This window comes from Pelodiscus sinensis, chromosome 4 (assembly GCF_049634645.1).
Source record: "Pelodiscus sinensis isolate JC-2024 chromosome 4, ASM4963464v1, whole genome shotgun sequence".
Taxonomy (NCBI): domain Eukaryota; kingdom Metazoa; phylum Chordata; order Testudines; family Trionychidae; genus Pelodiscus; species Pelodiscus sinensis.
Genome location: NC_134714.1, coordinates 66,371,515 through 66,395,023, shown reverse-complemented (window position 1 = coordinate 66,395,023; position 23,509 = coordinate 66,371,515). Strand labels below are relative to the sequence as shown.

The 23,509-nt window shown below is 44.4% G+C and overlaps 1 protein-coding gene across 6 annotated transcripts in view; it reads right to left on the bottom strand.

The window, feature by feature from the left end:
- GANC (glucosidase alpha, neutral C) overlaps positions 1-23,509 on the bottom strand; it is a 50,901-nt gene that overhangs the window by 18,599 nt on the left and 8,793 nt on the right. For 5 of the 6 annotated variants that reach the window (XM_075927214.1, XM_075927217.1, XM_075927213.1 and 2 more), the window contains 12 exons: positions 22,886-23,068; positions 21,383-21,431; positions 18,650-18,716; positions 17,010-17,106; positions 15,345-15,525; positions 14,545-14,698; positions 12,698-12,933; positions 8,057-8,183; positions 4,501-4,580; positions 3,226-3,369; positions 2,727-2,823; positions 310-411 (listed from right to left, as the gene is read on the bottom strand). In XM_075927214.1, the coding sequence (XP_075783329.1) occupies positions 310-411; positions 2,727-2,823; positions 3,226-3,369; positions 4,501-4,580; positions 8,057-8,183; positions 12,698-12,933; positions 14,545-14,698; positions 15,345-15,525; positions 17,010-17,106; positions 18,650-18,716; positions 21,383-21,431; positions 22,886-23,068 (1,517 nt within the window). Of the gene's footprint in view, positions 1-309; positions 412-2,726; positions 2,824-3,225; positions 3,370-3,991; positions 4,181-4,500; positions 4,581-8,056; positions 8,184-12,697; positions 12,934-14,544; positions 14,699-15,344; positions 15,526-17,009; positions 17,107-18,649; positions 18,717-21,382; positions 21,432-22,885; positions 23,069-23,509 lie in introns of those variants that run through there. The other variant, XM_025188319.2, reaches the window with a different exon arrangement.

Here is a 23,509-nt window from a genome sequence, read left to right as displayed (position 1 = left end):
AACTTTTAAAGACACAGAGAGTGGTTTTCCTTGTCACAGTGGGAAATTATATGGATGCTAGTGGAAGATGATTCCAAGCTGTCAGTGCAAAGGACTCTCATGCTACCAAAGATGACTATGCCAAAGGAAGGAGAGAATGCTACTGGGATCTTTAACTGGACTACAGAGAGGAAACTGTTTTGAAACACACTAGAATGTGGGAAAGAAGTGGGTTGTTCTGGTGGCTGTTTGTTTAAATCTATTTTAAGAAATAAACTCAGCAAGTCTGATGGCCTACATTTAGGGAACAATTCTAGTTGAACTCCTTACCTCCACAGAATGAAATTCCTGCAATGCTGATTGTAAGCAACATTGGAATGGAGATTTTTAAGTAACTCCACTTTGCTACATTGTCTCCTGTCCATACAGCACCTAGAAACACCAACAGCATGTTTTCAAGTTTATACACTGAATTCAGGCTCCCAGGTCAATTTATATTTGCAATTAAAGATAAAGGGAAAAGAAAGAGCCAAGCTAATAGATTCACTTAAAGTAATCTGCCTGATTTGTGTATGGCCTTGGACAGTTTTTAAACTCACTCACATTACTGAACAAATATACATCTAGTCTGCCATCATAGTGTAGACAGAGTATTTCTGTGTTTATTAGTGCTGAGGTACCAAGGAGGTTAGTCAATAAATCACAATTAACATGAGTAATTAATGCACAACAAATTAACAAGATTAAAAAAACAGTTGTGATTAATCACAGTTTTAACCACACTATTAAACAATAACAGAATACCAATTTAAATGTATTATGACTATTTTGGATTTTCTTCTACATTTTCAAATATATTGATTTCAATTACAACACAGAATACAAAATGTACAGTGCTCAATTAAGTCTTTTTATTACAAATATGAAGAAATAATATGTTTCAATTAATTTCCTACAAATGCCATAATGCAGTATCATTATAGTGTAAGTGCTACTAACATGTAGAATATTTTACATACCTGCATGCAAAACAATACAGGCAGTCCCCGACTTACGCGGATCCGACTTACGTCGGATCCGCACTTACGAACGGAGCTTTCTCGCCCCGGAAGTCGGGGCGAGAAAGCCCTGTTCGTAAGCTGCTCCGGTGCCCCTGGTCTGCTGGAGACCGTCTCCAGCAGACCAGGGGCACCGGGCGGGTTCCCGCGCTTCTGAGGCTTTGCCAGAGCAAAGCCTCAGAAGCGCGGGAACCGCTGCTGCTGCCCCTTGAGACCCGGTGCCTGTGGTCTGCTGGGGACGGTCCCCAGCAGACCACAGACACCCGGACTGAAGCCGCAGCCGCGGGGGGGTCCCGCGCCTCTGAGGCTTTGCCAGAGCAAAGCCTCAGAGGCGCGGGGAACCGCCGCTGCTGCCGCTTTGACTGAAGCGGCAGCAGCGGCGGTTCCCCGCACCTCTGAGGCTTTTCTCTGGCAAAGCCTCAGAGGCGCGGGACCCCCCCGCGGTTGCCGCTTCAGTCCGGGTGCCTGTGGTCTGCTGGGGACCCCCCGCGGCTGCGGCTTCAGTCCGGGTGCCTGTGGTCTGCTGGGGACCGTCCCCAGCAGACCACAGGCACCCAGACTGAAGCCGCAGCCATGGCGGGGTCCCTCGCCTCTGAGGCTTTGCCAGAGCAAAGCCTCAGAGGCGCGGCACCCCGTTGCCGCTGCGGCTCTGCTCCCCGTGTCCCTGGTCTGCTGGGGGGGGGGGGGCGCAGCTAGTGTGCTCCCCCCCCCAGCAGACCAGGCTTTTGTTTTGGACTCTGGGGCAGAGCAGCTGGGGCGCTGCCGATTGGTCCTGCAGCGCCCGTGGGCACTACTGGACCAACCCGGCAGTACCCCAGCTGCTCTGCCCCAGGTCCTGATTCAGCCGCTGCTGGTCAGTTTCAGCAGCGGCTGAATCAGGACGTCTGGGGCAGAGCAGATGGGGTGCTGCTGGGTTGGTCCAGTAGCACCCCAGCTGCTCTGCCCCAGGCGTCCCCAAGTCAGCTTCTGCTGAAACTGACCAGCGCTGACAACAGGAAGCCCCAGGCAGAGTTGCTCTGCCCCGGGCTTCCTGGAATCAGCTGCTGATCAGTTTCAGCAGCAGCTGACTTGGGGACGCCTGGGGTTCTTAAGTTGATTGTGTATGTAAGTCAGAATTGGCGGTCAGTTTCAGCAGTGTCTGAATCTGGACGCCAGTTCCGACTTACATACAGATTCAACTTAAGAACAAACCTACAGTCCCTATCTTGTACGTAACCCGGGGACTGCCTGTATAGGACTTTTTTATAACCTACAAGTCCACTCAGTCCTATATCTTGTTCAACTACTCACTAAGACAAACAAGTTTGTTTAGCTTTACAGGAGATAATGCTACCTTTGTCTTATTTACAGTATCACCTGAAAGTGAGACTAGGTGTTCATATGGCACTGTTGCAGACACAGTTGCAAGGTATTTATGCATCAAGTATGCCAAGTATTCATATATCCCCTTCATTCTTCAGCCACTCTATAGAAGACATGCTTCTATGTTGAATTTAAATTGGTATTCTTTTATTGTTTAACTGTGGGATTGAAATTAGATTAATTGCAATTATTTTTTAATCTTATGATTGTAATTATGTTTAATCATTTGACAGCCCTAGTACCAGGTCTAGTGTAAATAATTAAATTCAAAAGCATTACAGAAAATCATCACTGTTTTATGATTTCATGAAGCTTGTTCATGCTTACCATATTTCTGTGATCCAGCAAAGAAAGAGCGCGTGAGGACAAATGGCCTCTTCTGTCCCTCAGAGCGTTTGATGAGTCCTTCTGCAGTTGCCATTTGCTAAAAGCAAGAGGATAACAAGGAGATAACCTAACTAGTGACTATATATTACACTCCCTTTTTGGCCAATTAAAGGCAGGAACCATGAGAAGTATGTCTAGAAAGAATAGTAATTATTAGTAGTAAAGTATCCACAGTTTGTTGGAAGACACTAGAACAAAGGGTAAAAAAAGAAATACTAACATTACATATGTAATGGATTGATGTCATTACACTGTTGCAGTAGAAAGACAGGCATGAGTGGTATCCCTGTCCTAGGTCTGATTTATCAGAAAGAAACTGATTCCAACATACTGGCACCTAGAATAACTGGGCCTCAACGGGGTAACCACAATACAAATAACCATAATCATGAAGGACAGAATATTTATGGCAGTTGATTTTTCTCTTCAGGTATCCTACCTGGTAAAAACCATAGAGATTGTGAACCTCCCGGTGCTCCCAGTTGCCATGGTGAACAGCATCTCTCTGCATGGTTAGTTCTGCCCCTTTGAAGACTGAAGGCTCATTCATATCATTCCATACAAACAAGATGTCAGTAGAACCCTATGAAACAAAATAGCATTTAGGATACATTTAGGTCACTATGTTAATGCTGTAGTACCCAAACTGTAGTGAAGGGGGGTGCTAGTGTAGGAAATGCACAGGAAGAGAAGCAACAGAACAGTGGCACTGCAAATATGCTCCCAGGGCTACATGTAAAGCTAAGGGTGACTTCTTGAATGCTGCCTGACTTCCCACTCTTCTCTCCTGACAGCCCCTAACTCATCCGGTCACGGGAGCGGCTTAGGTGTGTACAGGGTTGCAGTCCACAAGCTTATTTAACCTTTTCAGCTCTCACAGCATTCCGCTGAAATCGCTCTGTGAGCCAAGTCTACATGTGCAACCAATAGATGCCCAAGTCTCACAGCAAGCAGAATAGTGCCTTCTCATGAGCGGCGGTGAGGAGGCGGCAAGGAAGCATAAAAATTCATATGAGAATTTAAAAATATTATAAAGCTCAGAGGAAAACTGCATACAAGGACAGGAAAAAGAGAATGGGGAGAAAAAGTTGTCTTAGGGCATGAAGTGAGGGGCCATAAGAGCGTGAATTACCAGCAAATCTGGGTTCCAAGACAAAAAAAAAAATCATCAGAAGCTGGGGGCAGTGGTTCTGTGATACACACCTTCAATACTGAATACAGCCTAGAAGGGGCTGGGAGTGATGTGACTATAGGTTATGAACAGCTGGTAGTTTCATACTATTCTCCTTCACTTAAAAGGACTCATTGTGATGGAAGATGATGTGAGAGCAACTGTGAGTTCCTCTAAGGCAGTACTCTCACATTGTTTCTTCTGTGGACTCCTAATGAGGCAGCTGCAATAAATAACAGGGTGGTAAAATACCTTCTCTCTGTCCACACCAATGTCTCCACTATTACTATCACTGGGGGAATTACATCAATGGTGAAATAGGCTCCCATTTTTCTTAGTGTCAAAAAGACCCCAGTGAGGCTCGTTCTGAAGTCTATATGGTTGTCACTATATTCAGGAGATTTGCCTCTATGGCTAATGACCATCTACAAATACAAAGTCCCACCAGATTACTTATCTAGTAGTTTATCTCCTCTGACTATCTCTTCCCCAATTCCAGGTTTTTGATGTACTTGGTAGGATCCAAAGAGAAGAAACACAAACCTTATATGACCTGAAGGCAAACTGATCTGCGTACCATTCTCGGACTTCAGGACTGGTAAAATCCAGGTAAGAAGAAGAACCTGCAGGTTTGGACCATCACATTCATTATGATAACTTTTACAGCATTGATTGCCTGGGCATCCAAGCATTGGGACATGTCGATACAATGATCTCCACAATGGGTAGCACTGAGACTTCTGCCATTGTAGTAACCTTAATATATAACCCAAAATGCCCCAAACAACAACCTAAGCAAAGTGCAACCAAGTGCTAAACTCAGCAAGTACATCTTACACTGTGTTTTGAAGACCACTCTGCTTGGGTTTTGTGGGCTAAGATCCACACCATTTAAACATGGTGACCAGCATTTTGAATGGCATCCAGAAGCCAACTGGAAGCCAGTGAAAGAACTGAAGCCTTGTGATGCTACAGGATAGTGTCACTCAGGAGGTGGGTAGCTGTGTTCTGAAGTACACAGGTGGTCTGCAATGGTCATACTGAGTTCATTATATAAAACAAGTATAGAACCACCATGATTAAACATTGCACACGGACAGCTGATTTGCTGTCAGTTTATTCCCTGCTGGAAACCCAAAGATCCTTTCATATTTCCTTGCTTACAGAGTGTGTTAGTAGTGTAGTATTTACCAATGGCATTGTAGTAGCTTTGGAAGTGCAGCACTCCCAAGTATAGTCAGGAATGAAACAAAATGCATTTATATACAGGTTGGACCTTTCTAACCCTGACCAGTCCCAAACAAGGGAATTTGCCAGACTAGGGGAGATCCCCTGCCATTGGCCCTCGTCGCCTGCTGCTGGCTCCGCTTCCAGCTGGCCCCACTGTCTTCCAGCAAGCCACATCACCACCCCACTCGCTGACATGGGGTTCCTGGCTGCACTGTAGGACCCCCTGCAGCGGGGCCCTCTGATTCAGGATCATCCATGGGCTGGCAGAGCCCCAGTTTAGGGAGGTTCAACCTGCACCTATTTCAAAGCTTCACCCATGTCATGATCCCTGGTTTATTTGTTGCTAGGTTCTCCAGCTTGAAACTAGAATTTTAAGACTGGTAACTCTTTTGAAAGGCATGTTTTCTGGAATTAGATAGATATTTTAAAATATAAAATTGGGGCCTGCTGATCTTAATGATATCCAAATCCTATTAACTCTTACCTTCCCTTTTCCCTCCCAAATTTGCCCTTCTCCATTAGATCTAATCCTTTTCCAATTTGCTGTTCCCACCTTCCCTTAAAAGGATCTACCTGGTGCTGTTTCATTTTGACAGCACCATGGTCACTGGCTTTCTCTTCCTGAATGGCCCTATACATTTCAAGCGGAAAGGATTCCTCTATCTACACAGTACACTAGGGCTGGGCAAAATATGGCCCGGGGACCGGATCCAGCCTGCCAAGCCACCAGATCTGGCTCACAGACCTCCCCACCCTCAGGCACACAGACGCTGCTATTAAAGCACAGTCCGTGTGGCTATCTGCTCCGCAGGGAGCGGGGAGGCTTCATGTGATTTCCCCACCCCCAACCCAATCCTTAGCTCCTATTGGCTGGAAACAACTGGCCACTAGGAACTGACCACAGCCAATTTCTCAGCTCCTATTGGTTGGAAACAACCAGCCAATAGGAGCTGAGAAATTGGCCTGGAGGATGGGGGCAACGCAAGCCTCTTCCCCATTCTGGAGCTCAGAGCCATGTGGAGGGAGCAGCCTGCAGTTTCAAGCAGCCTGGGGCTACAGCAAGCATGGAGCCCAGCCTGCCTTGGGGGTGCTGCAGGACTGCTGGCCTCCCAGCCAGAGCCTGCCTCTGGCACTCCAGCCCCTCCTGCACCCCAACTCCCTCCCCCAGGTGACTATCCAAACCCTCCCAGACCTTATACCCCATTCCCCTGCCCCAGGTCACCACCCAAACCCTCTGCAGTCTGCACCCTTTTTCCCCAGTTCCCTCCCAGACTTTGCACCTCCTCCTAGAGCCCCTCCCCCAGGCCAGGATCCTCTCCTGCACCCATACTCCCTTCCCTTCCCTACACCCCAGTCTCCTGACCGAGGTCACAATCCTCTCCTTCACCCAAACTCCCTCACAGACCTCACAGTGTCTCCTGCACCCCAGTCCCTTACCCCGTGCACCCTTCTGTACCCTATCTCCTCCACAGAAAAATGTAGCCCTTGACCACTTTCCAAAATCTTGGAGTGCTCCCCCCCACCAAAAATTATAACCCTGGCCTACACAAATAAGAATTCAAGCGCTGGTCCATGAAGTCTGAAGTGTTTTCAAAAGGGTGTCACATGTCCCAGTAGGGGGAAAGTGTTAGTGAAACCCTTGTTCAATGTTAAATTCAACAGTATAGTGAGGCTTTAGGTCTAGTTAGTACTTGTTTACTCCCACTGCAATAATGACCATTACAAATGTAAGAAAGAACGGCAATTTTATCTGATTAAAATTAACACATTTCAGTGACTTCAACTATGAATGATTCCTGCTATTCTACTATCTTTCAGCTTGTTGTTATACCAACCAGTGACTTTAGCAGGAGCACTGAAGACCTCTTGTTACAGTTCTCTTTTTAGAATCCAGTTGTACCAGTTTGACTCAACTTTGCTTATGTTTATAAACAATCTTATGTAACAGCCCGAATAGAATTTATGTTATATTGGACAATTAGAGTACTGCTCTTTGCACATGTTCAGTAACTTTATGGTGCGATGCACCTAGATTGGGGTGGGCAATAAACCAGAGGTAGTTCGCCAGGTTAGCTCCTGGCAGGCCACTGGCACTTTGTTTACTGTTTCTGGCCAATGAGAGTGGTGGGAAGGAGCACGGACCAGGACACCACTTCCCCCAGCTGCCGTTGGCCAGGAACAGCGCTCTCGGCCCATGGGAGTTGCAAGCAGCTGTGCTTGTGAACGTGCAGGTAAATAAAGTGCAGGTGGCCTGCCAGGGGCTAACCCTGGTGAACCATGCCTGACCCGAGGGCTGCTTATTGTTCACCACTCATCTAGATTATATATATTTCTAAGATGGTGGGGTGATGTTTGACCCCCCCACTCTGCCCCAGACCCTGCCCCCACTCCATCCATTTCCCCCCTGGTCTCCAGTCAGCCTTTTATGCACTTACCCTGGTTCATTCCACATCTTCTCCTAACCATTTTCCACCCTAGCTAATCCTGCTACCCCCAGAACCTGCACCACTTTTTGCTGAACAGCTGATCCACAGTGGGCAGGAGGTGATGGGAGGGAGAGGAAGGAGCTGATTGGAGGATAGCCAGTGACAGTTGAGCACCTAATATTTTTGGCACAGCCACAGAATCGGTATCTACTTATGCAGAACGAATGGTGGTTTAATTAGAGCAAGGAAGTTTAGAAGATTAAGGACCTGGACTCATGAATATCCAATAATTTCACAAAAATGTTTTTCCTTTTGAGATGTTAGTTCTGTCTACAGGACTATCCACTTTTGACTCACTTATGTTAGTTTACTGTACATTACAAAAAAAAAAACCAAATACAACAAATTGAAATTTAAAGACTATAAATAGTGTGTTTTCTTACCTGGCCAACAGATGCCCTCAAAGTCATGGCCTTTTCGGTCCTTCACAAAATACCCCTTTTTTTTGGCCTCAGAATATATGGCATACGTGGGATCAACCTTAATATGAGGATCTATAATGACGACAAGCTGCCAGCATAAGAGATGAAAAGACACCATTAGCATCAACTATTCAGTGTGCTATGGAAAGAGCTCAGTCCTAGTTCAGGTTGAGGTACCTGCAGTCATATTTTCTAAGAAGCAGTTACTGGCCCTTGTGCTTGTAACATATACATATGTAAATGAGCTGATTTCACAAGACAATTAGCACTGCATGCTTGCCTACTTGAAATAATGGTTAGCTAAGGGCCAGTTCTATCCCATATGCATCAGAAGAAAGTAACCACCGACGCCCTAAAACCATATAATACCCCATTACACAATTGACAAGATGCATCTGGGAGAATACATTTCTCCCTGACCATTGTGGTGACTAGTTTCTTCTCTAAACCATAAACTGTAATTACTGTGACAAAGTCAGGCTGGATGCTATAATTGGAGTGATCATATTGGGCTCTGAAAAGTGGCAGGCGCAAGTGATGGATGGCAGAAATGTTAGCCCTAGAATGATAAAGGCCCTTTTTGCTACATGCTGAAAAGAGGTTCTCTAAGGTCAGAGGAGGAGGAGAGTTAAGCTGCTGCGGGATTAGTGGAAGCAGGGCAGAAAGGCTTCTCTAGGGTGAGAGGTTGCTCTTTTTCCTCTGGGGGAAACCACCCAACTGACTGCCTGTTTAGAAGGATGGACGCTCTGTGGGCCAATAACAAGGAAACACTACCTCCTTCAGAGGGGTAGGAAAAGGTATTCTCCCTATATATTCTATGTTGTGAATCTCTCTCTTGTTTGGTGGAGGGGCACTTCTTGGTCCTGGGTAAGCAGTAAGTCCCCTCCCTGCATCTCCTCTCTGCATGTTCAGCAACTCTCCTTAGCAGCTAGGGTGTGTCTAAACTACATGGCTCCATCGATGGAGCCATGTAGATTAGGCTGATCGGCAAAGGGAAATGAAGCCCCGATTTAAATAATCGCAGCTTCATTTAAATTTACATGGCTGCCGCGCTGAGCCAACAGCTGATCAGCTGTTTGTCAGTTCAGCGCGCTAGTCTGGACTCTCCCGCGCCGACCTGAAAGCCCTTTATTGACCTCCCCTTTATGCCTCGCAGGATGAGGTTTACCGGGGAGGTCGATAAAAGGCTTTCATTGTTTTTGGGGAGGGGGGGGGGGAGAGAGATAGCTCAGTGGTTTGAGCATTGGCCTGCTAAACTAAGGGTTGTGAGTTCAATCCTTGCAGAGGCCATTTAGGGATCTGGGGTAAAAGTTTGTCAGGGGTGGTACTTGGTCCTGCTGTGAAGGCAGGGGATTGGACTCAATGACCTTTCAAGGTCCCTTCCAGTTCTAGGAAATAGGCAATCTCCATTATAATGTCAACAGGGGAGCATTCAGACTAGCATGCTGAGCCAACAAACAGCTAATCAGCTGTTTTTCAGCTCAGCACGGCAGCCATGTAAATTTAAATAAAGCCGCAATTATTTAAATCGCAGCTTCATTTCCCTTTGCCGAACAAACAAATCTACATGGCTCCGTCAACAGAGCCATGTAGTTTAGACATACCCATGGTGAGGGAGCGAGATGGAGCTGCTTCTGCCTGAGACGCAACAGTGGCCCACTCTCTGTCTGGGCTCAGCTCCTGGGGATAAATGCAGAGCATGCTGGGAAATGAGGGGGGGGTCACCTCGGTCCCTGTCCCTGGCAGCAAGGCCCAAGCAGGGGTCAGCCTGCTGCAACCCAGCTGCCAGGAACAGGGGCCGAGCTACCTGGAACCCCCTTACTCCATACCCTGGCATGTTTCCTTGGTAGCTGAGCCCAGCAAGATGACTTCCGGCCAGGCTTTCTAAGGCTTCTTAGTAATCTGTGTGATATTGAAGATGTTTTATTATTAGCTTGGTGAGTCTAATTCTAGAATAAACTACCAATCTGAGAAATTGCTTGCTCTATTCCTTGCAATCTGCCCTGACATTCTCAGGCTATGTCTAGACTGCAGGCTTCTTTCAGAAGAAGCTTTTCTGGAAGAGGTCTGGCCAAGCAGATAGAAAAAGCGATGTGCTTTTTTGAAAGATAGCGTTCAGACTCACTGGATGCTGTCTCACATAAAATGCCACCTGGACCCACTTCAGGCAGGACTTTAGGTCACCAGTTGCTTCCAAGTGCTGGTGCTGGAGCCTAGCAGAGACACACGCTTAAAGGGACCCCCCCGGACAGCCATTTCTCTGCTGCTGCTGCACGCTTCCCTACCTCTTCGAGGGACAGCTAAGCTCTTGCAGTGCCTGTTGTGGTTGCTCAGCTTTTTCCTTTGTGCCGTGGAGCTGGAGCTGCGATGGCCCCACACGGCCACCTTTTTGGAGCTGTGTACCTGTCTTGCTCCTGCCCTCCGACGACACAACACCCACCTGCAACCCGCCAGTCCCCTGAAGAAGCGGGTTGCCATTGCCATCTGGAAGCTCACCACCTCTGACAACTACCGGTCAGTGGGCAACCAGTTCGGCATGGGGAAGTCTACCGTCAGGGCCCTCCTTATGGAGGTAAGGCACTCTTGGGCTGCAGTCCCTGCATGGGCGGGAGGGGAGAGTCCTGGAAAAGGGTGACCCTTGGGAAAGGGGATATGGGGGGTGAAGTGGGGGGAAATCCCCATCCCTGGGGGGGTTGTGCCATCCCAGCCTCACACAGCCCTGCTGCTGGGGGGGGTGGCCTCATAGAGGATGGCTCTTGGGGTGTTTAAAGTGGGGGGAGAAGAGGGGAGCGGGCATCTCCCAAGGGCTCAGGCACTCCCTCTCTCATTCTCTGTTTTGTGTGTTTGTTTGTCTCCTTCTGCAGCTTGTGAGGGCCATCAATTCCATCCTGCTGCGCAGGCTCATCTGCCTGGGAGACCTGGACCTGATCGTGGCTGGATTTCCTGCCCTGGGGTTCCCAAACTGCAGTGGAGCGATTGATGAGACCCACATCCCACCCTCAACATAGAACAGCCCAGTAGATAAACTGCAGTGGCTACTTTTTTATGGTGCTGCAGGCCCTGATCGATCACTGTGGACAGTTCACGGACATTTTCGCTGGGTAGTTGGGCAGGACACACAATGCCTGGATTTTTTGGAACTCCAGCCTCTACGGGAAGTTGGAGGCGGGCATATTCTTCTCCTGCTGAGACTTTGAGGTTGGGGTTAGTGCCGATGCCGCTGTGTGGGGGATGCGGCCTACCTCTTGATGTCGTGGCTTATGAAGCCTTATACCAGCCACCTAGACCCCAGCAGGGACCAATTTAGTGCCCACCTCAACTGGGCCAGGATCCAAGCACAGTGTACCTTCGGCTGCCTCAAGGCACGTTTCAGGTGCCTCCTGACCCACCTGGACATGGGGAAGCACAACATCCCTGAGCTGGTGTCGGCACATTGTGTCCTCCACAACATTGTGGAATGGAAGGGGGAGGCCTTCCTCCCTGGGTGGGGGTAGATGCTGGCCGCAAGGGGAGACCCTTTGAGCAGCTGCAGACAGCTGCCATCTACCAGGCCCATCAGGCCAGGGTGCACATCTGGGAGGCCCTGAGGGAGAGTTTCTCTCCAGCACCCCAGTAACTCTCCCCAGGGCCTCTCCCCTAGAGGCCTGTGGCTTGCTGCACAATCCCTTTCCCACCACAACCCCTCCCTTCGCCCCTTCCCTGACTTCTCAATAAAGACACCTGTTTTAGTTTTGAACAAAATGCCTTTGGCAGGGAGAGCTGTGCGGTCAAGGTGCTGCTCTCAGGCTGGCTTCCTGCCACAAGGCTAGTCCATGGTGCCTGCAGTTTTAAGAGGGGGCAGGAGACAGGAATTATAGAGTTGTGATTACTTTGGATGTAGGACACCTGTGTTATTTCCTAGAGGCCTCTTTTTTCAAAAGAAAATCCTCTTCCCTGTCCACACACGAGTTTTTCTGAAAGAGGCTTCTTCCTCGTAGAAAGAGGATTACTAATGCTGGAAAACCCCGTTTTTTCTATTTTCTTTCGAAAGAATGCGATTGCAGTGTGGATGTAATTGAAGTTTTTTCAGAAAAACTAATGTTTTTCTTAAAAAAAACTCTGTAGTGTAGACATTCCCTCAGTGAAGCTTACAGCCCTTGTAGGCACTCAGTCAAATATAAAAAGCAAAGACGGGCCTTGGCCCACCTTTCTTTTCTCCCATCTTCACTGTAACAAGACTGCTTGAAGCACATGAGTGGAAGATCTTTCCCAGTCTGGGACCAAACACCAGCTTGTGTACTAAGAACTCAAGTGCCTGCAACATCCAAAGGGGCGAGAAAAACTGTATGTTTCAAATTAAGCTTTGGTAAAATTTAGGAAACTGCTTGTATTTTTAACCTTTATTTCTTTTTGTATCTAATTCTGACCACCTATGCCTACATCACTAGTAATCACTTGAAGTCTATCTTTCTATAGTTAAATAATTTTATTTTAATGTTTTATCTAAACCAATGTGTTTGTAACTGCTGCTGGGGACATGGAATTAAATATGTTTGCTAAAATATTTAGGGCCTAAATCATGCTGTACTATTACATTTGCCTTCCTCCCTCTGTATAACGTACCTTGCGTTTTTTCCTCTTGAGCAGTTCCTGCATCCTTTTGGGGTTGTGGAATTTTTTCTTGTCCCAGGTGAAGTATCTCTTGCCCTCTGTGTGCTCTATGTCCAGCCATATAACATCATACGGGATGTCATGTTCATCAAAGCCAGCGTCTACTGCTTCTACATCCTGCTCATCCTCATAGTTCCAGCGGCACTGGTGGTAGCCCAAGGAGAAGAATGGAGGCAAGGCTTGAGTGCCTAGGAACAGATATGAAATTAGAAGCTAAAACACTAAGCATAATATTGGTATTGCCTCTCCAGGTTACCTGGAGTCTCTGGTAAAGTCAGTGGGAGTGACATAGCTGAAATCATATGCAAATGTTTGAAACTGAAGAACATTAACCCAAGGTTCAGTCTGAAGCACAATTTGAGTTACTAATACCAGAAACTAAGATCATCATAAATTTTATGACAGGCTTAACTGTTGCAGAAGCTGCTGTAAGGATTGTATCATAGGGCTGAGAAAACATGTTATTATGGACTGATATAATAATGCATTATATCATTATTCTAGTGACCATTATTCACCATGCTAAAATTTTTGGTTGAAGTTTTAAAAATATTGTGGGTGAATGTAAGGCTCATTGACATGCATGACTAACTACATGAGGCTTAGAGCAGAAAATCATCATCTTCTTCCTGCTGGTACACTTCATAAATGATTTTAATTGCCCTTACTCTAGCATTTCCAACTTGAGCAGAAACTACTATGTGTTAGTAGTAGAAAATAAAACCAGTTCCTTAAGTGCAATAATAGTAAGAGACCAAAGGGTCAGAAGTGGATGGATTTTTTTTTAATTTTCCAAAAATCTTCTGTGTGGGTGTATCATACACCAATAGGACCAGCAGTCTGAAATGTTTCATACTGTGGGCCTCAGCTTTGGGAGACAGTCATGTGAACTATTTACTCTCCCATTTATGACCAAATAGGTCACTTCTCCTCCTATTCATGATCAAATAATATCCTTGCGGCGATTGCTTAAATGGAAAAGTAACATTTGGAAAGCGTGTGTGTACTCTTAACTCTCTTAAATATAGTAAGACCAGGTGGATGAGGTGATACCCTTTATTGGACCAACTTCTGTTGTCTTTCATCAAGCTTTAGACCTTACCTCACAGAGCTCTTCTTCCACCAATAAAAGTTGGTCGAATAAAACGTATTACCTCATTCTCCTTGTCTCCCTACTGTCCAGAGACCAACATGGCTACAACAACACTGCCTATTGTAATTTTTCCTTTATAAAAAAATGTAGTCACACTACACTTTTACTCTTCTGTCTTCCCTTGCCCATGACCCTTTGGCATCTGGCCTCTTTCTTCTCCTATCACTCTGCATTTGCTTTCCTGACACTTCAGTATCCCTTCTCTCATGGAAACACTGGACAGCTTCTGTCTGACCCCCTTGCTCCTTAGACATACTCTCCTGTTGCTTCATTCTTTTCTCTCACTGCTGCCTGGTAGCTCCAGTCCCTAGGATTTTCTCCTGTTTCCTCTTTTCCCTTCATGGAAAAGCAGCCTTCAGTAGCAACAATTAGAGTGGCTTTATATTTTCAGCTACTTTTAGAGGCCAAGCCTGGACACCAGTAGATGCTGCTGAAAACAAGAATGAAAGCCATCACTCCACAGAACACCAATAAGTGCTCTGTGACCCACATATTGGGAATGTCTATCCTACTTCATTCAACGAGATAAGTAAACATTAGTCCATTTTTTGATACATGTCCTGCAGTTCCCACATTATTTAGGTAATGACAGGGACCCTTATTGATGAACGTACGCTGCTGTTTCTTCACTGATACAAGACAATACCTGTTAATTGTGCATATTGCTTGAAGAGATCAAAAGGGGAGGGCCCCATTAGCAAGAAAACATCAATTATTCCACTTTCTGACATCCAACGCACATCTGTTTGAGGCACAACTCTCTGCTTAGTCACGTCTGGAGGGGATCTGCATGGTACATGCTTTGAAAGGAACAAAAAGTAGAATCTGAAGCCCTCTCTGTACCAAAGATTAATTTTTACAATCTCTCCATTGATTATCCAGACCTCAATATTTCTCACTGATTTTTATATAATTAAATATAAATAGTGCATTTTTGACCATGATAATGCAATATCTTTTTTACGGTTCCATTTTAATAAAACTAATATTGAATGTCAATAGATGTGAAATCATAGCTATACTCTTATTCCATGAATACTAGCAATATAGTAACATGAAGAATCGGGGGGGCAGAAAATACAAAGAATTTCTAAATTCCATGTTTTCATAAAATGTTAGTTTAAAATGCACAATATGTTTTCTGCTCTTGATTGTGTTGACTATTTATTTTTGTAGATTTCTCTTTCAGGATTTGAAGTACTTCAAAATGTTCTTTTCTTATATGAAATGTATTATGCAATTCCTGCATCTTGTATTCTGAAAAATGCATCCTTATGATCACATCTAAAGTTCACTCAAATAAATGGGGAGGTAGAGAAAAGAGAGTTACCATTCCTGATTCACTGAGGCAAAAGATGAACATGAAGTTAAGCTGTCACACTGTCCTGCGTGGGAGTATTTTAGTTTCTTATTGAATTCTTAGGGATGATACAATGCATCTCTCACCTCCATTACAGCTTTTGTATTAATTTCCACTAGAGTTTCTGAGGAATTCAGCCAGAAGATCCCAGAAGTTCTGTTAAGTTTATGTGCTAACAGAAAAGGTACTGAACCATAAATGCCCATTTTGTCATGGATCTTGTGCCCGTAGACATCCAAGTTAAAAAGTCGGTAGGCATCATTGTCACTGGAATGAACAAACAGACATGTAACTTGTAATCATTATTCACTGGGCCAACTTAAACTCTGCTGTACCTCTATTGAACTCAAAGGTGTAACCTCAGGGATTAATATGGTGTATTCTCTAGTAGAGATGTAAAATTCCTTGTAATTGGTTAACCAGTTAAACGTGATGCTTACTTCATGTTTAACCCGTTAACCAATTAAGAGGAGCTACTCCAGCCCAGGATGCCTAGAGTAGTCCTTGTCTGTTAACCATGGATAGAGGCTGCTCCGGGCCTGCCATAGACCAAACCATGTCTGCAGCGGGCTAGGAGCTGCTCCAGCCCCCCGTGATTAACTGGAACTGGTAAATATCACCCAACACAATTGGTGGCATGGATTACCATTTATTTCACTTTGGTCAAAGCTAGCTGTATCAGTTTATGTCTCTTGTGGTCAATGACACTGCTATTGATGGGGTCTTATCCTTACACTATTAACATTCAGCTGCCCCATTTTCCTACTTAAATCCCTTGGGCTGTGTCTAGACTGCAAGCCTCTTTCGAAAGAGAGCGTCTAGACTGCACGGTGAACTTTCGAAAAAGCGGCTTGCTTTTTCGAAAGAAAGCATCCAGTGAGTCTGGATGCTCTCTTTTGAAGAAGCCCTATTTACATTGAAGAACGCCTTCTTTCGAAAGAGGAACTTTCGAAAGAAGGCGTTCTTCCTCGTGAAATGAGGTTTACCACCATCGAAAGAAAAGCCGCGTTCTTTCGATTTAATTTCGAAAGAACGCGGCTTGAGTCTGGACGCAGGGGAAGTTTTTTTGGAAAAAGGCTACTTTTCCCGAAAAAACCCCTGAGTCTGGACACAGCCATGGAGAGCTGTTCATTTAAACATTTCAGTAAAGTATATGCTGGTTAAACCTGAGAATTCTCATGCAGAATTGGTTGCACAGAAACTTAATAAAGAACTGGAGGCATCGGTGGTAGCACTGTGGAGCTGGAAGCAGAGCAGCCTACTCCTTGAGCACAGGTACCATGATTTTATGTGTTGCTACCATTAAAACAAAATGTCTCATATACTGTACTTGTATACGGCATAGGCATCTTAAGCCTTGTTTGAATTAAATCACCTGGAAAACGTTGTGGCTTCTCCATTACAGGATTTATAAAGTTTTCTTTAGTTATTCACCAATCCACCTACCAACTAAGCTGCCATAACCATTCTAATTTGGTAAAAAAGGATCCCACTCCTTGGGCTCATTCAGTCTTGGATTTTCTCACATCGCTTGATGATGTCTGTCATGACGTGCAAGGGCCATCTGAACAACAATCCAGTGTGCTCAGTTACATTCTTATGCAAATCTAAATGTTCAAAGGGGACATTAGTACAAAGATCACCTGAAGTTGTTCCCATTGGATCGTCAAGTTTTAGATGTGCTACTCCTCTTAATTATCCCCAAAGTCAGAATTACAGCTCTCTTGAAGAAGCAGATCCACTACTCTTACCTGGTGTTTTTGAGGAGAAGTGTCTCTGCATGCTCTGGTATTCCATAGACATGTTCAAATCCATGCAAAGAAAAATCCAAGCCTATGGAACTGGGACCTACAAAAACAGTATTAAAATACAACAGCCCAGAGGTCTGCTCTCATCTGGGCCTCACTTAAAGAAATATGAGAACAATATAAGAAATCAGAATAAACTAATTATAAAAATGGCCTGTTTACTAATTGCTTTAAACTTGATTTGAGATTCACTTCTATTAGTATATGCTTACTATATGGGAAAGTTTTCTAGGGGTACCTATTTGTCAGGGTTTTTTATAAATTTTAAACTATCATGAAAGGGGAAAATAATGAATTTATAATAATATGCCCAAAGTTTCGGGTTATTTTATAGTTCTCAAACTATTTATTATTCTGCAATAAAAACCGTTTAAAATTCTGTCCCAATTCCTGCAAGCTCTGCCCTGCTGCAGAAGCAATGTAACAAGGGGACATAAGAAAGCCAGTGCTGCATCTTTTCCAGCACTCATTTTCCATCTCAGCCTCTGCAAGGCTAAAGCACTGCACAGATAAGTCTTAAAACAAGTCATATCAATTCTGTCAGCCAAATCATTTTCTTTCATGGGGGTAAATGCAGAGCAATCTCAATGATAAATTAATGGAGATTGTCTATCTTCTAGAACTGGAAGGGACCTTGAAAGGTCATCAAGTCCAGTCCCCTGCCTTCACAGCAGGACCAAGTACCATCCCTGACAAATTTTTGCCCCAAATGGCCTCCGCAAAGATTGAACTCACAACCCTGGGTTTAGCAGGCCAATGCTCAAACCACTGAGCTATCCCTCCCCCCAGAGGTGGCTGATCCCTATTCTGGCTCCCCCCACAGGAGCAGGGGGCTTGAAGCAGAAGTTAGCCAGAGCTGGGTAAGTACCCTATCCGCTATACAGGAGCCACTCTTCCTCCTCCTTTTTTTTACCCTCCCTGCCAGCTGAACTCAGCTGAGAAAGCCAATGTTGCAGCCTCTGAACATGACTACTGGATCTAAGCTCCCATACGGGACGTAAGCAGCTGAATGTCTCTACTTCCCAATGCTTTGGGGCTTACACGGGAAGCAGATCTCTGGACATAATCTCATGGCAGCAGTGTGCATGCTCAGGTAGGAGTTGGGCACCTGGAGTAAGGCTACAGTATGCATGCTCAGAGGCAAAAACTTAGGTGTCTCTAAGATTAAGGGGCAGCTGAGTGGGAGTTTTGTGGGCCATAGTGATGCCTAAAAATACTAACTACCTTTTGGTTTGCACTTACGCCCAATTGATCCTTGGCCTCTCTATTGGATCTGCTCGCGTAGTGCGTGATAAAGGCCTATGGGGAATAGGAAATGGATTGAGTTAGCCAGTTGGTTTCATGTAAAACATAAGTTTTTATGAATTTGTTATTAATTGAGGCTGGAATTGAACTAGGGACCTAGAGAGATTTATAGTTCATTAATATTATTAATTTATCCCTTGAGCCTTCTAGTAGGAGAAAAGGAATTAACTGGATAGCCATTAAGTAGCTAAACACAAAGGCAGATAGATATCTAGATGAGCATGTATTTATGCAAACTGGTAAAGGTGTTTTCAATTCTACACTAGATGCAATCTTACCATTAGCTTTGATGTCTAAAAAGCTGCCAAATTTCTCTTCCCAGAGACCCAGATCCTCTTGATTTTCCTGTATGTACAAAAAAATAAGCAAATCTGACTTCGCTAACTGCATTTATTTATAGAACATGTTATTTATAAGTGAGATGCATGTGTTCTCGAGGTGCATTGTTTACTTGGTACGTTGTTGAATACAGGTGGAATGTGGGCCAAAAACACTCTTCAGGTGCTAGCCAGGCATGTGACCCATGAAGAACTGATGCTCTGATGGAATACAACTGTGCTCTGCAGCAGCACAAAAGAAGAACACAGATAACAAGGGCAGAAGGGACAGTTTCAATAGTGTTGTCTGATTCCTGATATAACACAGGCCACACAACTTCCCTGAAATAATGCCTAAAAATACACCTTTAATTTAAAAATTGTCAGTGATGGAGCATCCACTACAACATTTGTGGTGTAAATTATTCCAATGATTAATTTATCTCACTGTTAATAATTTCCACCTTATTTCTTGTCTGAATTTGTCTGGCTTCAGTTTCCAGCCATTGGATCAGATTATATCTTTCTCTGCTAGATTGAAAAGCCTATTAAATATCTGTTCCCCATCTAGATTCCTGAAGGCTAGTCAAGTTTTAACTCCTTAAGCTTTTCTCTGTTAAGAAAGAGAGACTTAAAGAGGCTAATCTATCATTAAGGCATGCCTTTTAATCCTTCAATCATTCTTGTGGCTTTGAATCCTATTTGTCAATACCCTTCTTGAATTATTGGCACCAGAACTGAACCCAGTATTCCAGTACTAGTCACACCAGTGCCAAATAACTTCGTATCCTACTTAAGATCCCTTTTTATGCATCACCTGGATTGTATTAGCATCTGGAGCAACACCATCCTTCTGGGAACTCATGTTAAGCTGATTATCCACCAATCCTGCTCCCCTAGTCCTTTTCAGTGTCACTGCTTTCCCCCCCATCCTCCAAATATGCTTGCACCCAGTTTGCCAAGTGATCCAGATTGCTCTGATTCAGTTACCTGTCCTCTATTATCTACCACTTTCCCAAGTTGTGTGTCATCTGCAAACTTTATTGGTGATGACACATGGTTTTCTTCCAGGTCATTGAAAGCCAGTTCATTAAATAGTGTAGAGCCAAGAACCTCACCTTGCAGGATCCCACTGGAAACACAGCCACTTGATCACAATTCCCCATTTACAATTACATTCTGAGACCTATCACTTACCCAGCATTTAATTTATTATAATTTTATGTTCTATTTTTTGTAATAAAAATGTGCAGTATCAAATCAAATGCCTTACAGAAGGCCAATTTTTGGCTTGCTACTGCACAAAAGATCTCAAAAAGTCACGCAGCAATATAGATACTATTTCAACCTATTTGACCCTGAGTTCCCAGGACATGCCAGGCACTGGACAAGCCTCCTAGAGTCTCCAACCCTTTCAGGAATTATGGCCTCCCTCGAGTCTTGAACCCTGTGTCCTACTATCCAATCTCTTTGGATTTAACCTTTTTGCAATATTCTTTCTGGTCATCTTTTCACATTGACTTCTGCACAAAATGAGCTGTGACAGTCTGTATCCCTCTGTTCACCACTTTTACAAAACTCTGATAAATTGTGCAAAGCATACTTTGAAAGTATTTGAATACTCATCCTTTACAGATTATTGTCTTAGTAAATATGCATGGCAACACTGTATATATAATTGTAAGAATTTAAGGTGTGATATTAAGACAGGTTCCAACATGTTCTGGAGAGCAGTCACAAACCAGTTCCCTAGAAACAAAAGGCTAGCCAATGCCTCAGTGAGATGTCAATTAGATGAAGTGGACCAACAACTGATTAAGTGGCAGGAAAGAGGATGTGGACAAAGAAACCCCCGCTCCTGCACCTCCCTCTCCGCTCTTCTTTCTTGCTCTTGCTCTGCCCCATCTATTTCCCCAGTCTCTCCCAACTGATGCCACTCAGGGGCTAGTAAGGGTGAGGCACTAGCAGCAGGGATCATCCCCACCACTCACCAGCAGTGTTGGGGGACGGGGAAAGGGAGCAACATTAATCCCTGAGCAACGTGACCAGCAGCTGAGGGAGCTGAGGTTGCTCCATTTCCTCCCACTGCTGCCAGTGAGTGTGGGGGGGCCAACCTCTCTGCCCATGGTGTTGGGAGGGTCACGTGCCTCCTGCCCCCCCTCATGTGTCGCCCCAGCTAGTGTAAACAATGTTTTGTCAGCACACAGTTGTTCATCAGTCTAGCTTGTACTCTGGGTAATGTCACATCCTCCTACACCAATTCTGACATCCTAGGACATCCTCAAAACACTCTTAGGGTATGTCTACACTCCCACCCTAGTTCGAACTAGGGTGGTTAATGTAGGCAACCGAAGTTGCAAATGAAGCCCGGGATTTAAATATCCCGGGCTTCATTTGCATCTTGCCGGGCGCCGCCATTTTTAAAGCCCCGGTAGTTCGGACTCCGTGCACGCGGCTACACGCGGCACGGAGTAGGTAGTTCGAATTAGGCTAATTAGAACTACCGTTACACCTCGTTCCACGAGGAATAATGGTAGTTCGAATTAGAAAGCCTAAAGCCTCAGGTTGGCTCTTTGGAAGCCCATGCCATAACACTAGCCCATGTCATACAAATACATAGTTTGTCATAATGACAACTGATCCATCTTTCTCACAGGATACAGATGCCAGAATCACAAACCAAGCTGAGGTTACCTGAGAGGAGTCAGTTGGTGTGTCCTCTTTGTTCTGTGCTGTGCTTTTGCTAATGAAAACAAATGAGCAGAAATAACCAGTTAATTGAGAGGATTTCAGATGGAAAACTTTAAAACTGCAACATCTCCTACAATATCTGGTACTTTTAGCATTCAACTTTTTTGAATAGTCGTGTGTTGAGATCTGTGGTTGCCAAGTGATTTTAGTATTTCTTTCAATGCCTTCCATTTCAAACCAGAGCTAGTTTGGGTTATTCTGTTCAACTAGTCCCTGGGACTTCTACAGTTACTTCTAATAATGTCAACATTTTCCTCTCTTTATCACCACAGAAAAGATTTTCAGACTAGATATTTTGTGTGTTCTGTTATGCAGAGCGTTTGTGTCAATTACAAGCATACATTATTATATTATATTATTATTATTTTTAAATTAGTTATTTCCTCTAAGATAGCACTGTGGTAGATAACTCTCTCAGCTCTGTAGAATGCCACACCATTTCCATTTCCCTTGAATTGTGGCCCCTCATTCGTTCAGTGTTTTGCAACACTGCTGGATTGCTAACTATTGCAGCTAAATCATGAACAGCCTTTTCACAAGGAGCAGGTTAGGCTATAATGAGGTTGGGTGGAGAAAAAAAAAATGTATGGACCTGATCAAAAGGAGATACTGGGCACGCTCAACTCCCCAATAAAATCAAGGGTAATTAAGGGTGCTCAGTATCTTACATAATTGGCCCATAAATAGGATAAAGAGGCAGAATGAGTGGGTCCAAGCAGCCTTAAGTTAAATTGGTTCAAAATCCTTTCAAAGGTTTAAGACGAGAGCCCCTTTTACAAATTCTCTAGTTCAGTGGCTCTCAACCTTTCCAAACTACTGTTCCCCTTTTAGGAGTCTGATTTGTCTTGTCTTGCTTACTAATAAAAAGACAAGAGTGTCACAGAACACTATTACTGAAAAATCACTTACTTTCTCATTTTTACCATGTAAGTATAAACTACATCAATTGAAACATAAATATTGTACTTATATTTCAATGTATGATATATACAGTAGTATAAACTAGTCATTGTCCGTATGAAATTTTAGTTTGTACTGCCTTTGCTAGTACTTTTCAAATGAGGGCAGCTGATGTACCCTCAGAAGACCTCAGTGGTACATGTACCCCTGTTGAGAACCACTGCTCTACAGGAATCAGCAAAGGGAGACCTCCAAACTTCAATGTTTGGGGTGCCCTCAATCAGAGATAGGATGGACGTGCTGTCTGTCACAAGATCAAATTCTGTCCTGACTTCAGTGGGGTCATGCAGGGAGTAAGTCAAAACAAAGCCTGTCCTTATTTGTGCTAGAACTTTTCTGTGAATATCAGCACCAAGAGCACTACCTGTAGACAAAATAGCATTACAAATTTTGGCAGTGCAGTATTTTTGCTGATCTGAATTCTTGCTGGCTTATTTTCAGCAGTATGACAAACACGGCACACTGTGGGACATGGAGATATCACACCTGTTTTGGGGTGGTGGTTGTAGATGCTCAAAGTACAACAGGCCATTGCCGTTCACACTCAGTACAGTCTCACCCTTGGACTCTAATACTATCTGGAATGGATTTGCTGTGATGTGAAGCTTGTGGTCCTCATGATCACATGTCAGTACCAGAATGCCTGCCTCCTTCTGGGCTATAGAGAGCCTGGCAAATTAAAAAAAAAAAAAAAGGATAGGTAATAGATTTCTATGGATTTTAGATAACTATAGAGAAACAACAACAAATTAGACAAAAGATAATGTAAGAATTATTGTACAACATAAGGCCAAATCCCGAAACGATTATTAAAGCACAACTCCGTTCTCTTAAATAACTGTGGATTCCGAACAAACTACCAGGAGTCTGGTGGCACCTTAAAGACTATCACATTTAATAGGGCAGTGATCTCCAACCTTTTTAAGCATGAGATCACTTTTTGAATTTAAGTGCAATCCAGGATCTACCTCAAACCCAAACACCCTTGCCCCATCTCCTTCCCACCCCTTCAAGGCCCTACCCCTGCTCATCCCATCCTCCTTCACTGTTATCAGGCAAGGGGTAGGGGTTTGGGGTGCAGGAGGAATTCAGGACTGGGGTGGGGTTTGG